The sequence below is a fragment of the Columba livia genome, chromosome 1 (genome assembly GCF_036013475.1).
Source record: "Columba livia isolate bColLiv1 breed racing homer chromosome 1, bColLiv1.pat.W.v2, whole genome shotgun sequence".
Taxonomy (NCBI): domain Eukaryota; kingdom Metazoa; phylum Chordata; class Aves; order Columbiformes; family Columbidae; genus Columba; species Columba livia.
The window spans coordinates 19,388,287-19,402,845 of NC_088602.1; the positions used below are offsets into that span (position 1 = coordinate 19,388,287).

Below are 14,559 nucleotides of genomic sequence, written 5' to 3' on the forward strand. Positions count from 1 at the left end.
TTGTTGCAGTATCTTTATCATTTGGATAACTGATACATGCATTTTTTTTCTTTTCTGATCAGCTCTCTATCCTGTTTGTGACAAGTAATGACAGTGTTTCAACAAACTGGGATTTCAATATTTTCCATTTTGTGTTTAGAAGACTTAGAAAAAGCCTGCCAGTGTGAAAACATGCTGAACTATTTCACTGTAGAATGTATGTTCAGAAACTTTCGACAGTCTTTTGAGAATACATGATTTCTGTTATACTGTGCCACATGACATGCCCATTTACTCTTGTTATTTTCCTGTGTAAACTAAATTTGCATTAAACTGCTTTTCTTATGCTCACGTCTAAGTGGAAGATATTCTGAATACACATTAAAAGATTAGGTGATCTACTTGTGTGCATCCCTTCCAGAAATATTTGTGTTTTGTGTGAAGGTCAGTTAATGAGCTGATTGTTGTTAATGGTTAGTGGAAAATGGTGGAGACTTCTAAGAAATGTGAAAAGATTACACTTCTACAGTGTAGTAGCACAGTGCTCATTTGGAGTATTACAGTTACACTTGATAAATGTCTTTGACTCAGTAATACAGTAATTTAAGCCTTTAACAGTGAACCTAGTGTAAGTTCTGTAGATATTGTAGTTTTAAAAAGGTTGTAGTTTAAAGCTGACATTATCATAAATGTGTGTAAATTGAGAGTTACTCATTTTATTAACTTATTTATAAATAGAAGTTCTGTTACTCAGCTGTGGTGAGCGTAGCCAAAAGTTTAAAACTTTCTTGACAAGAATTTTTTGGCTGATTTTTGTTTGTTCATTTGTTTCTCAGTTGAGTCAGAATTGATAGCAGATATTTTTCATAGCTATATTGTGTTGCATCATTAAGCATACTTTAAAGCCATATGTGCATAATGAGAGTTCTTTGCAAATAAAGCGCAAAGAGTTCTTCTTATCTGACGTTACTCCTTGGATAAACGTGACCTTTTGTGTTTTTCATGAGCTTCATTGTCCTATATATAGGTACACTAGTGTTTATTTGGAATACACATTCATTCACATAGACTGTCTGGCATGTTACTCTTTACTAACCAAATCAGGACTAACCAAAGCAGTGCTCAACAGGGACATCTGATTTGCGTGGTTCTAATCAATGAATCTGATAAAGGACATCATGTTGGGACCTCCGAAGTCTAGCATTTCTAAGAGAAATGTGCTGCTGACCACAAACACGGTGTACAAAGTTCACAGACGTTGTAAAAATTTGGCTGAAAAGAAATAGTTTGTGTGCAGGGTTTAGACCAAATGCCAGGAATAGGGAACTGCTTATGCAAAACTATTTTAGAATCTTTAGCATTGGATTTACTGTATAAACATAATTTTAACTACACTTTTGAAGCAATAGTATGATGACTGTATACTGTCTGTGGCAGATTTTAAAGCTGCTGCTCATATTACTCACTTTAAACAGTTTCTGAAAAACAGTAGAGTTCTGTGCGAAAGAAGCCATTGTATACTAGAGCAAGATGGAGATTGACAGGAGACGTAAAGCAGATAGATGTGAGGCTGATTATGTATACATTCCCAACAATGGACAAAGCTCAGTTTATGGTCATTTTTCATAGGCAGTTGATGTGCAAATCATCTAGAGTACGTTTCATATAATGCCAGGTCTTCTGATGCATTCATATGCTAGTGACTTCTTTGAATCCCACTGGAGGCTCTTATGATTGTAGTTGCTGTAAAGCACTTAAACTTCAAGGAAGAAGCGATTGGAGAATGACTTAAGTATTATTTTAACTGACAAAAAAAAAAAATCCTCTTTCTGATCTGTGCACTTCAGGCTTTGTTTATTCCATGCTGTTAATATGCAACCTCCTCGTCCCCCCTTCCAAAAAAAACCTCACTCTACTTTTAGTTCAATACTAAAATGACATTTCACAGTACATGGATTTAGGCAGTGACCCATTATCTCCCTGTATTCTGCAGCAGCGGTACATGAGCCAGCTCAACTTTTCAGTCCAGCTTAAAAGTGTTGCCCATTAACTAGACTTCGTTGAGTCAGAGCAGATTGTGGGGTTGGTGGAACAATAATGTCGGGGCTTCCAGATCGGTTTGGCAGCTGCATTGTTCTCCAAGGGGAAACCAGACACACTTAAGTCCCGCTCTCTTTCATGGGCTTTTGTTCATACCAAATTATTCTTTTGCTGTGCCAGTATTCATGATGGTATGTTAAAGGAGCGCATCCTAGCAACTACAGGCTGTTGCTAAGCAGCCTCGCTTCCAATAGGGGTTTCTTGTTTGAGAGATTTTCCTTTTTTTTGGGTGTCAGTTCTGTGAGGGCCACAGTGTTGGGTTTTTTAACTGTATCCTTTTATTGGGATATTGTTGTGATTTGTTACTAGCACTGTGGCATTGAGTGCATTACGTTAGTTAATAAATCACTGTGTGAAAAGGCTAATTTCCTAAATTCTCATTGTGTTTAATCCATGGTGTTGCTTGAAATCCTAAAGCTTCAAGTGAAGAGAAAGTAATATTCCTTGTTACACTGCTAGAGAGTATTACAGCCCTGCTGCCTTCTAACAAGATCGTATCTAAATGGAACTTGACTATTTTCTTTCATATCAGTCTTGCCTGGATTAAGGTGTTGGAGGTGAAACGGTGGTTATATATTTTCATTTATTTATTTTAACTAGAAAAGCTTAGGTAAAGTAAGGGGTTTTTGCCCCGTAACCGAAAAGCTCCACCACAGTGGTGATGCTTGGCACTCAGTGCCCATTGAGTCTGCTTTTACTAAACCACAGATTGGATTCTTTGCTTTGTTCTCTCTAGTCTTAAACCTGGATGAATTCTTTTGTGTGCATTCTCAAAATTTTACCCCAAGGAGGGTAAAGTACACGTTATTTTAAAAATACTGAGTCACTCTTAAATGCTGACCTGTAAACGGAAGGGAGAGTTAATGTATTTGCTGTCAGAAATTTTGGCTGTTTGCAAGACATACCTGTAATTTGTATTAGTAATGATCAAGAGTTTCTGTTTGACATCATGTTTTTTTCTCAGTATATCCTCCTTGATGAAATTTGTGTCTGTAATGTATCTGTCAATTTCAAGTGAAATCCTTTGCCTCTGTATCTTACATTTATGTTCTGCCTTGCAAGATGGAAGTGTGAAAGAACTCTTTGTTTCATAGCCTTTCCTTAATGTAAATTATTCTTTTTCATTGTAACCTTGCAGTACAATTGGTCCATATGGTCTGTTTTTATCTGTGAGAAATAATTTATCTTTTACTTTATTGAAGCAATTAGCAGAGATTCCTGTTTAAAATAACAAAATAAAGATGTAGCAATCTTCTTTTAAATGTAGATTGCGAAAGTAATCTTTGTGATGAAATGGGTAGCAAACTTCTGTATAAATACTGTTATGCAAAATTCCTCCAGAAAAACCGATGTGGCAAGTGTATGAAGTTCAGAAAACTGCAACTTTTCTTCTTCCATTCTTCCTACATGACTTCTATCTATATATTTAGTTCTGATTCGGCAAAAAGCTTGCACAAATCTACTCTGAGCATTGAAATCAGCTTTTAATTTTATTACCTTGTTGGCTTGATGAATGGTCTGTTGCAATCAGTGCAAAGACTTCCATTGGCTTTATTGGCCACTACATCAATTCCTGTCTCTAAATGCTGTATGTGTTAGTAATGCAGCACTCTGGTGAGTGCAGTTAGTCTTTCTTGACTTAATTATCACTCTGTAAGGGAATTCAGAAATAGTTTGAGTGTATTCAGTGAACTGATAGTGGGTTTTAGGACCAATATGTTTTTATTTAATAATGTTTTCTGTTACTAATTGATGTGTTATGTTGTCTTATATTTAACTAATAAGCCAGATAATCTAGTACTCTGCTAGTTTATTTCTGTTCAACAGAGATTTTAGTTTAAAAAGTTTTTCTAGTACTTGTATTTTACATCTGCATTTTTTGTTGTTGTTTCAATACTGGTTTAAGATAGAAGAAACATCTTGTTTCCTTTAAATTGTGACAAGGCTTTGGTCTTTGCATTACAGCAGGTAAACTTGCAGTGTTTGGCTTCCTGTTCCTTCATAAACCCATTTCTAGAAATGTTCAAGTAAGAGCACTAGATACAGTCGGAAGACAGATGATCAGTTGTTCATCTGCTTAGCTATGTATATTCTTTAGGAAAAGTTTTTCCAAAAGAAGCTTTCCATGTTAAAAAAATTCTCTGCTGGGAGAGAATAAATGCAGTTCTGAGAAAGCAGCAAGGAAATACGAAACAAGTAATATGTGTAACCAGTTGCAATGTTTGTTTTTTTTCCTCTCTTTAGGAATACGGGACACTTTATATTCAGGAATACAAGCAAAACAGCAAAGTGGAGTCAAGTACATGCAGCAGCTTCATGGGCTTGAAGGATCATCTGGGGCGTGACTTAGGCCACCTTTATGTGGGGAGCACTGGCACACAAGTAAATGCAATTGTACCTTGGTCAGTGGCGGAGAAGCCAACGATGGATAAGGTTAATTCTAGGAAAGAGGATGTAGACAAGGAGGCATCTGAAGAGACTTCTGGAAGCTCCAGCTGTGACTCTGAAGAAAGCACAAATTCTGATAATGATTCAGAGAGACTGAATAGTTCTGCATCAGAATCACATTTATTACCTAAGACTCACCGACAGCTGTGCCGATCTCCTTGCTTAGGGCCTCATATACTAAAAAGAAATGAAATCTTCCAAGACTTTAAGATAGAAGAGGCTCAGATAGTACCTAAGGAAGTCAAAAAGGCCCCTGATGTGGTGAAAGAATATCAAACCAAACTGGAGTTTGCACTTAAGTTGGGTTACTCTGAAGAGCAGGTTCAACTTGTACTGAATAAACTTGGTACTGATGCTTTAATAAATGATATTTTGGGAGAACTTGTCAAACTTGGGAATAAAACTGAGACTGATCAGACTGTAACTAATGCTAACACTAGTGTAATGCGTGAAGCGTCTTCCATAGAGTCTCAGAGATCAGAGTCTCCGCTGCAGCAGGATGTGACGGAGGACGGTGACAACCTGAGGCCAATAGTTATTGATGGCAGCAACGTTGCAATGAGGTATGTGACCATGAAGCTTTTGCTTTTATATTTAAATGGAAACAGAATGACCTTGTCCCATTCAAGCACTGATGCTCACTATAATTACCCAAAACTGAGAGCAGGTTGTCTCGCAAGCGTGTTCATCAACCATGCAGTATGCCAATCGTGTGATCAGGCTAGAGGTCTGCAAGAGTTTGGTGGTTTTACTCACTGTTAGAACAACCATGGGGTAATGCCGGTCTCCTTTTGTAGGCAGCTGTCACATCTCTCCTTCCCACTGCCAGTCTAGTACTTAATTAATTTTTGGTAGGCACCATTGCTATGGGCAATTGGTGTATCCATTTACATACAGGAGGTTGGAGAAAATGTAAGATTTCTTAAGATTATAAAGTAGCGATTTAGAATTAAGTGGCCTAAGTTATACTTCGCCTTGGTAGGCTGTTCTGTGATAATTTGTCTGTTGGTAAAATTAGCCTTGGTTATCAGATTTGGAGTTAGGTTTTATTGCCATTAATTCCTGAGATTACTATGCTTTAGACTTTCACTTACACGCCCACGGATAACATTTGCCTACAGCGTTCACTCATCCTGGCCCCAGGTGCAGAGCAAGAAACTTGGCGGGGGGGCGGGGGGCAGGAGTTTCGTGCTTCATCGGTAATTAGGGGGAGAAGGAAATGGCAGACACGTGCTGAGAGATATTTTTTGATGGCTGTATAAATGACAAATTGATTAGTAACTAATTGGATAACTCATAAGGATTATCTGATGACTAGCACCATGGTTTAGAAGGTCGGTTTTAGTTTTCTGATGACTTGATAGATGTGGTTTTTATTAGCTTAGTAATGAAAGTTTGTGCAAGACATTTCAGGGCTAAAGACCCAAGGTGTTTTTTTTTTTAGTTCCTGATCAAGTCATTTACCTTTAAATGAGGCTTTTAAAAATGAAATTTAAATGTGGCTTTTATTTATGCCAATATGAGTTTCTATTTTCTCAAGCAGATGTGTTACCCAGTAGAGCAAGGATATTACTTTTTTGTAAATGAGGTATTCCTGTGAGTTCTTTCTACCTGATGTGTCATTCCTAATCTTTTTTGTGCAATTTAATCTGTAAAGGAAGTATGTCCAGTTGGAACAAATACTATTCTGGTACTCAACCAAGAAGTTACCCAGAGAAATGGGCTTGGGTTGTATTTTAGATAAATCCAAAACAGTTGTATGTTAGCTAGTTACCACAGTTTGGATTTGGTGGGTGGACTTCTCCCACAAACTGCGCTGAACACGTTCCAGAAGTAGCTCAGTCACTTTTCCATAATGTTTATTAAGCTATTAGCATAAATATTTAGGACCTGCCTTCCTATGCTCAATTTAGTTTCTTGACCACCTACATAAAACGAGACAGACATGAATACATGTTATGCATGCTAAAGGGTCTTAGATTAAATCTATTAATATAACAACCTTCTGTATCCAATAATTAAATTAACAGGTCTTTACTTGTTTTCTACCAAATTTAATCACAGAATCATTCCGTTTGAAAGGGACCTCTGGAGATCTTCTAGTCCAGTCTGCTGCACAGAACAGTGTCAATTCAAGGCCATGTCAAGCTGGGTTTCATATGTCTCCAAGGATGGAGACTTGACATGTTTTCTGGGCCAATGTTGGAATGTCCTTGCTGTAAAAAACTTTTTTTTATTTTTAAACATTTCTTGTATTCCAGTTTGTGCCCGTTGCCTCTTGTCCTCTGACTGGACACCAGTGAGAAGTCAGTCTCTGTCCTCCTTATTCCCTCCCATCGGTTATTTATGCACATGGATATGATTCCCCTGAGCCTTCTCCAGTCCTGGCTCTCTTGGCCTCTTCTTGTATGACAGGTGCTCCTGTCCCTTGATTTACTCTGCTGTCCTTCACTGGACTCTCTCCAGTATTGTCCATGTTTGTTTTATATTGGGGAGCCCAAACTGAACTTAGCACTCCAAATGTGTCTCACAAAGGCTGAGCAGAGGGGAAAGAAAGATCACCTCCCTTGACCTTCTAGCAACACTTTTCCTAATGCAGCCCGGGAGGCCATTGGCCTCCTGTACTGCAAATGCACGTTACTGGCTCATGGTTAGCTTGGTGTTCACCAGAACCCCAAGGTCCTTATATTCAGAGTCGCTCTTCAGGTGTTTGACCCCAGCCTGTACTGATGCCTGATGCGAGTCCTCCCCAGGTGCAGGATTGACATTTCCCCCTGTTGAACGTGTTAGGTACCTGCTGGCACATGTCTCTGCCCTGCCAGGTTCCCTCTGAATGGCAGTACACCCACCTGCTGTGCTCCTCCCAGTCATGCGTCCTCTGCAAACTTGCCATGGGTGTGCTCTGTCCCATTGTCATTGATGAAGATGTTAAGCGATGCTTTCCCCAGTATCAGTCCCTGGGATACACCAGTACTGATTGTCCTCCAGGTGGGCTGTATGCTACTTAATCATAATCCTTAGAGGGGAGCAGTTCAGCCACATTTCAGTCCACCTCTGTGTCCTCTTATGATGCCCATACTTCATTAGTTTGTCAGTGAAGATGTTATAAGAGACAGTGTCAAAAGCTTTGCTAAAGCCACCATAAACAGCATCCACTGCTCTCCTAATCCACTGAGCCAGTCATCTCACCATAGAAGACTGTGGGGTTGGTCAGCTGTATTTCCCCTTCATAAATCCATGCTGACTGTTCCAAATTGTCTTCACTCAGTCTACATAATTTGTAAGGAAAGGGCTCATAGCATCATCGAATGGTTGGAAGGGACATCGAGTTGGAAGGGACCTTAAAGATCATCTAGTTTCAACCCCCCTGCCATGAGCAGGGACACCTTGCACTAGACCAGGTTGCTCAAAGCCCCATCCAGCCTGGCCTTGAACACTCCCAAGGATAAGGCATCTACAGCTTCTCTGGGCAGCCCGTTCCAGTGCCTCACCACCCTCATGGTAAATAATTTATTCCTTATATCTAATCTAAATCTACTGTTTTTTCAATTTAAAGCCGTTACCCCTTGTCTTATCACTACATGCCCTTGTAAGAAATCCCTCTTTGGCTTTCTTGTAGGCTCCTTTTAGGTACTGGAAGGCTGCTATAAGGTCTCCCTGGAGCCTTCTGTTCTCCAGGCTGAACAAGCCCAACTGTCTCAGCCTCTCTTCACAGGAGAGGTGCCCCAGCCCTCTGATTATCTTTGTGGTCCTCCTCTGGACCCTCTCCAGCAGGTCCATGTTCTTCTCCTGTTGGAGGCCCCAGAGCAGAATGCAAGTACTGCAGGTGGATTCTCATGAGAGTGGAGTAGAGAGGCAGAATCACCACCCTCGACCTCCTGGTCATGCTTCCTTTGCTGTAGCCCAGGATACAGTTGAATTTCTGGCCTGCAGGCTCATGTTGCTGGCTCATGTTGATCTTCTCATCAACCAACATCCCCAAGTCCTTCTCCTCAGGGCTTCTATTACCTCTACAGGGATCAAGGTGAAGCTGACCAGCCTGTAGTTCTCTAAGTTATCTTTCTTGTGCCTGCCTTGAAAACAGACAGAATATTTGCTCTCTTCTGGTCCCCAGTCACTGTAGTCTTTCAGAGATTACTGAGAATGATCTTGCAGTGTCATAAGCCAACTCCCTCAGCATGTTTGTGAGCATCCCATCAGGGCCCAGCAGCTTGGGAATGTCCCAGTTTGATGTTTCCTAATTTCTGCTGAGGAAAAGTCTTGCTCTGTCACCTTTGCCTAACTTCCTGCACATCAGAGTGGACCAATCTTGATCTTGGCAGAGGTGATCCTTGAAAATGAACCAGTTCTCTCTTCTATCCAGGGTCATATCATATTGGGATTCTCCTGAACAGGCCAGAGTCTGCTCTCCTGAAGTCTGAGGCTGTGATTCTGCTTTTTGCCTTGGTTCTTCTTCACAGGATCCTGGATTCCACCACTCATGGTCACTGCAGCCAAGGCTGCACCTGACCTTCACAGTTGTTCTTTGTTTGTAAGTAAGCGGTCCAGCAGGTTCCCTCATTGGGTCCTCAGTCACCCATGTTAAGAAATTGTCATCGAGGCACTCCAGAAACTTCCAGGATTGCTCATGCATTGCTGTGTTGGCCAGACTATTGGCAAAGATACTTTTGCCCTGCTTTTGGTCAGCCAGTTGGTAAAGGTGCTTTTGTTCTGCTTGGTCGAGTGGATCCCACCTTTACCTAGAAATTAGTCCTTGATTATGAGAGCTGGTCCCATGTTTGTAAAAGATGACTGACTCCGTGTTGCTGACACCAGCTGTGCAAACCAGTTGTTTACCAGCAGGGTCTGTCCCTTCCCCTTCAAGAAAATATGTAATAGTAAATAAGCACTTTAAATACTTAAAGATTTCAGCTTTTACACATGAAAGAACAATGTTCAAAGCAGTAGGGGAGATAGAGAAATTTGAACAAGATTGTCTGAATTTCTGCAGGTGAATTTCTGTATCTAAATGTCCAGGGTCCTGTTATGAGTAACTAAACTATAAGTTGTCACAGTCTGTTCTTTCCTCTTTGCTTTCCGAAGCTGTGGCCAATGAGTTCACTTTGGAGTTGCTAACGGGAAATGGCCACTGATGATGGGTGGATTTGTGAGTTCCTTGAGGGCAGCTCAGAGCAAGGCTTGGGCTGGAATAACTTATTCAGGCCAGCCAGAGCCAGAGTATGGTGATCTAGGCTGGTGACTACTCCTGCTCCAGACAAGCTGCTTCAGCAAACTGTAGTTAAAAAAAACCACAACCAACCTCTGGCTTTTGCTAATCCTTGGAAAGCTTTTCTTATACCTTGAGGCAGTGTTGCATGTCATTTGTGCCTTAAGCTGAAAACAGTTGATCATATGCATCTCATGTATTTCAAGTTTAAAGATCCAATATTGGCTAAAGAGTACAAATTGGTTAAAGTTTTAAAAACAAAGCAAACTCACACTTTTAACTGAATAGCAAATAGGTGGCTTTTACAGGCTAGGATTTGAAGAATCGCCATTTAGTTTCTACGGGATGCTTCAAATCTGGTCTTGTTCTTTCATTATTCTGGTTTTCATGGTATTGACTTATTCCTTTTCCAGAAGAGGAAAGATGACTATGCATTTAAGCCTAACACACCTGAAGTCTTTTGTTAGAGTGCTCTTACAGGTGAGACTAATTTGTGTGTGTGTGTAAACTTAACATCAGAGCTGAGCAGCAAATTGAAGAATGCCCTAGAGCAGCGGTGGAGCTCTTGGTAGACATTTCCCACAGCCAAGAGTGGGGCTGGACTGAGGGACAGGACACAGGATTTCCTCATGTCATACCTGAGCGGTGACCTCTGTTGGCTTTCCAGAGAACTGTGTAGCTCTAACTCTGCATCATAAGGTGGGGCTTTTTGCATGTAGATGATAATGCTGTAATGCAAAATCTTCATTTAGAACCCTAGCCCTCATGAGTCAGAACATCATTTGTCCACTGCTACAACAATGCACTCTAATGTAAACTTCACAGCATAGATACTAGACAGGTAGGACATTTCAGTCAATAGTAGTTCTGTGTGATGAGATTTAAGCTACTGTAAATTTTCCCTTTCCATAACTGAGGCAGGTGAAAGAAAGTGATCTAGCAACAGCAGATTATCAGCTCTTCGATATTTTCACCGTCCTTTTCCTTTGCTTGTCCTTAAAAAGGATAAGGTTGGGATGCTAAAATTGCCTAAAATTGGTTATTGCTGTGTTTCTTCCCTTTACTGTAATCAAAGACAGACTTTTAAAAACAAGAAGTAAGGAATAAGAAACAGAGTTCTTAGTTACAAAGACAGTGGGAAAATTTTTGTTAGTTTTCACTGGCTGAACCTGGGTGCCTTCAGACTGCTAACAGCGAAAAGAATTAGTTTCAAGTTTTATGAAAATGTACATAAAATTCTGTGTTGAAAACATATAGGCAACAGTCTGCTGTGCTTACAGAGAGAGCAACATGAAGACAACACTGATAAGCAAATAAATGGTTATTTTATTTGCTGTATTATAATTTTTAGACAACCACTTTTAGATGATAAAGGCAAAAGAACTGAAGCGTTTTGATCATGTGCCTTCTGGGTTTGCAGGTTGGAATAAATAAATCTTGTTTTGAGCAATTACATTCTTCTGAAAACTTTACCCTTAGGATTCCCAGTACATGGAGGTGATGCACTTCAGCTTCCCCCTTTGGAAAACCTTGGCCTGTATGTTTAAATAGTGCTTGATGGTACTTCATTGTGCAACGGGAAACACACTGTGAGATAACCATTGCATACTTACTTGTCAGAGGACAATGCTGGTTTGGGAGTTCTGTTTTTTAGTTAAATGCACTCCCATTTAAAACAGGTATTTTACAGTTTTCTTACAGCTTTCGTGCTCAGCTGTCCAGCTATCTGTGAATGTTCTAGGTGCTTGGTGGCATTAGAAACATATATGCAGGTCTGACAGACGTGACAGAAACCCCAGTACTGTTCAGGAGCAGTATTCAGCTGGAGGAAGTGTGAGATACCCAAAGGGGCCTAAACCAGCATTAGACACCTTTGCACCTCTGCTTAGGCAACTGAGTCTTGTACCCCTGTGTTAACCATGAGGCAGGTCATTTGGCCGTAGTGAAAGAATCATAGTGACAGAATCTTGGAATACCAGCTTGGAAGGCATCTCAAAGATCACCTGGTCCAGCCTTTCTTGACAAAAGCACAGTCTAGACAAGATGACCCAGCCCCCTGTCCAGACAGATCTTACAAGTGTCCGATGTTGGGGAACCTACCACTTCCCTGGGGAGATTATTCCAATGGCTGTTTGTTCTCATTGTAAAAATTTTTCCTCTTGAGTCTAATTGGAATCTCCGCAGGAGTATCTTGCACCCATTACCCCTTGTGTTTTCCATGTGACTCCTTGTAACAAGGGACTCTCACTCTTCTTTGGACTGGAACAGGGTTGTAAGGTTTGCTGATACCATGTCTACACAGTTTTTCCACAACTGCAAATCACTCCCTGAAGGGTCAACCAGAGGATGGTTTGATTTGTCTCATCTATGCCAGGCATAGTTTTCATCTGGCAATTTAATCGCACGTGTAACAATACAATTAACAATTAAGCTGGATTAGCCTCTTCTCAGCGAGTGGGTTGCTGAGCTGGATAGAAGTGATGATACCTTGGTGTCTTGATTCAGATGTTCATCTTTCAGAGGCATGGGCAGTCTAACATAGCATTTTCCTCGCAGCCTGACTTGTTTCTTACGTTAATTTGAGAAGTCACTTTAAGGAATAGATAAAATATTTTTCCAACAAGTCACGATCACGTGGATAGGAACTTGTCACTGGCAGATTTGAATATAACTTCTCTTTGCCTTTTTTGCCCTCTGACTACCAAGTGCGTGACTAGTGCTCAGTCAGACACCCACGTACGTGTCTGGCTGGTGATCGTGCTTGCTGCTCTCCGTAGTGTGCCCTGCCCTTGGAAGCCCTACGGACAAAAGACATTTTGAAAGGTGTTACAGCTTCCAGGGCTTTTTTTCCTTCAAAGACCTCAAAGCACCGGAGTGATTTCTCATCAGCTAATGGGAAGATGAAAAAAGAAACAATAATAATAACAAAAAAACCCCAAACAACCGCACATTTGGGATCTGTTTCATTCGTTTAGTGTCAACACCAAAATGTATATATAAGGAAAAAATGCAGAGCTGATAGAAGGGCCAGGTTACTGAGAAATGCTTTGGGACAAATTATTACTGTGATTAGGAAATCAGTGGAGCTTCTATTAAAAAATTAAGACTAGTGACAAAACCAGACTGCCAGGCTGACGAGTCACTAATCTGATAACGGATGGAAATCCTTATCTCTCTATGCTATGGACTGAACACTGTTTTCCTGCTGGAACACAATGGAAGAAAATAGTTCGGTAACTCTCTAAATTCCTGTGCTTCAGTCTGTAGCTGTTGCCCCTCATCCTATCATTGGACACCACTGAAAGGAGTCTGGTCCATCCTCTTGACACGCACCTTGGAGATATTTATAAACACTGATGAGATCCCCTCTCAGCCTTCTCTTCTCCAGGCTGAACAGACCCAGCTCTCTCAGTCTCTCCTTGTAAGAGAGACCAGATCCCTCCAGACCCCTAATCATCTTTGTAGCCCGCTGCTGGACTCCCTCCAGTAATTCCTTGTCCTTCTAAAACAGGGGAACCCAGAACTGGACACAACACTCAGATACAGCCTCACCAGGGAAGGGTAGAGGAGGGGAGAGTTAGTAACTTGCAAATCACATCTGGGGACTAGGAAGGTGATGGAGAAAATGAAAATGTTCTCATTGTATCTTATCACTTTCTTCTAACTCTAATGGCCTAGAAAATGATTGATTGATTGATATTTGCTCAGGAAATGTTGGGGTTTTTTTCCTTTTAAAACTAAAATCCTCAACAGACCAAATATAAAAGTGGTGATAAAAAGAATTGTTTGTGCACAATATGAAATAGATACTTTTTAAGGGATATACTTTATCTTCCTTCAACTCAGTGGTAGATTAAATGTAGTCCATAAGCAGAACCAAAGCAGAGTACACCAGTATCTCACCCAGGGCTACAGCTGTCATCCTGACTGCTCTGAGATTTCACATACTTGTAATAATTGGGAAGAGATTTTTAAAGGAAAGTTTCTTGACAAAGAAGTACAGACATTTCTCCTCTTCTTTACAACTAATCAGAAGGGAAAAAGTTAGAGGAAGAAGCATGATTTCAGTCTTTTTACCATCTGATGTATAATCAAGCTGATGAAGCACAAAGATCCCAAAAAGGAGAGCATCAAATCTGCATGACAACAAAACAGAAGAACAGATTTTAATTGCACATCTTCTTCAGACTTTCTCACAAGTCATTTAAAATTCTTGGAATTTGTATCCACTCAGATACCAGCTTAGGCATGTGTCTGAAAAGGAGTGGAAAAAATGTGAGGATTTATACAAGCTATAAATCCAGTTGCTCAGCAATGCAGAAAAGCTAGTATGTATTTCCCACTTCTGTTTCTTAGAGTTTAAGTATATTTAAAATTTACGTTCAGGATGAACTGCCTGGTCCTCCCTCTGCCTTTAAAAGTGTGACTTGAATTCCAGCCTGGTGGAAACCAATAGGCAAGAATGTCCATTTATTTCGGAGAGGCCAGGAGTTCATTCCAGAAATAATTTCTGAGACTTATGGGAAGAAACATACTGTAACTAAACTGCAGTCTAACAAAACACTTGTTCGCTGTCAGGAGTGAAAAGTGGTTTTATCCATTTGAAACCATGGAGGTTGTTTAGAGTAATAACAGTACAGTGATTTCACTGGAATTTAGTATCTGGAACAAGCCCTTCCTGACTGTTTAAAAGGGATTGCAATATGTTTATGGTGCATGTGACCTGCTGATAGCAGGAACAGTAACTTCTTGTATCTCAGGCTTTGCAAAGGAGGCCTTAGGGCTGCCCGCTGGATGCTGAATGCACCTGCATGTCCTGATTTTAC

At 40.5% G+C, this 14,559-nt stretch overlaps 1 protein-coding gene across 3 annotated transcripts in view; it reads left to right on the plus strand.

The window, feature by feature from the left end:
• Window positions 1-14,559, plus strand: part of ZC3H12C (zinc finger CCCH-type containing 12C) — a 46,765-nt gene that overhangs the window by 15,758 nt on the left and 16,448 nt on the right. For all 3 annotated transcript variants that reach the window (XM_065049109.1, XM_021286280.2, XM_021286279.2), the window contains exon 2: window positions 4,324-5,090. In XM_065049109.1, coding sequence (XP_064905181.1) covers window positions 4,396-5,090 — 695 coding nt within the window. In that variant the 5' untranslated portion in view covers window positions 4,324-4,395. The remainder of the gene's footprint in view (window positions 1-4,323; window positions 5,091-14,559) is intronic.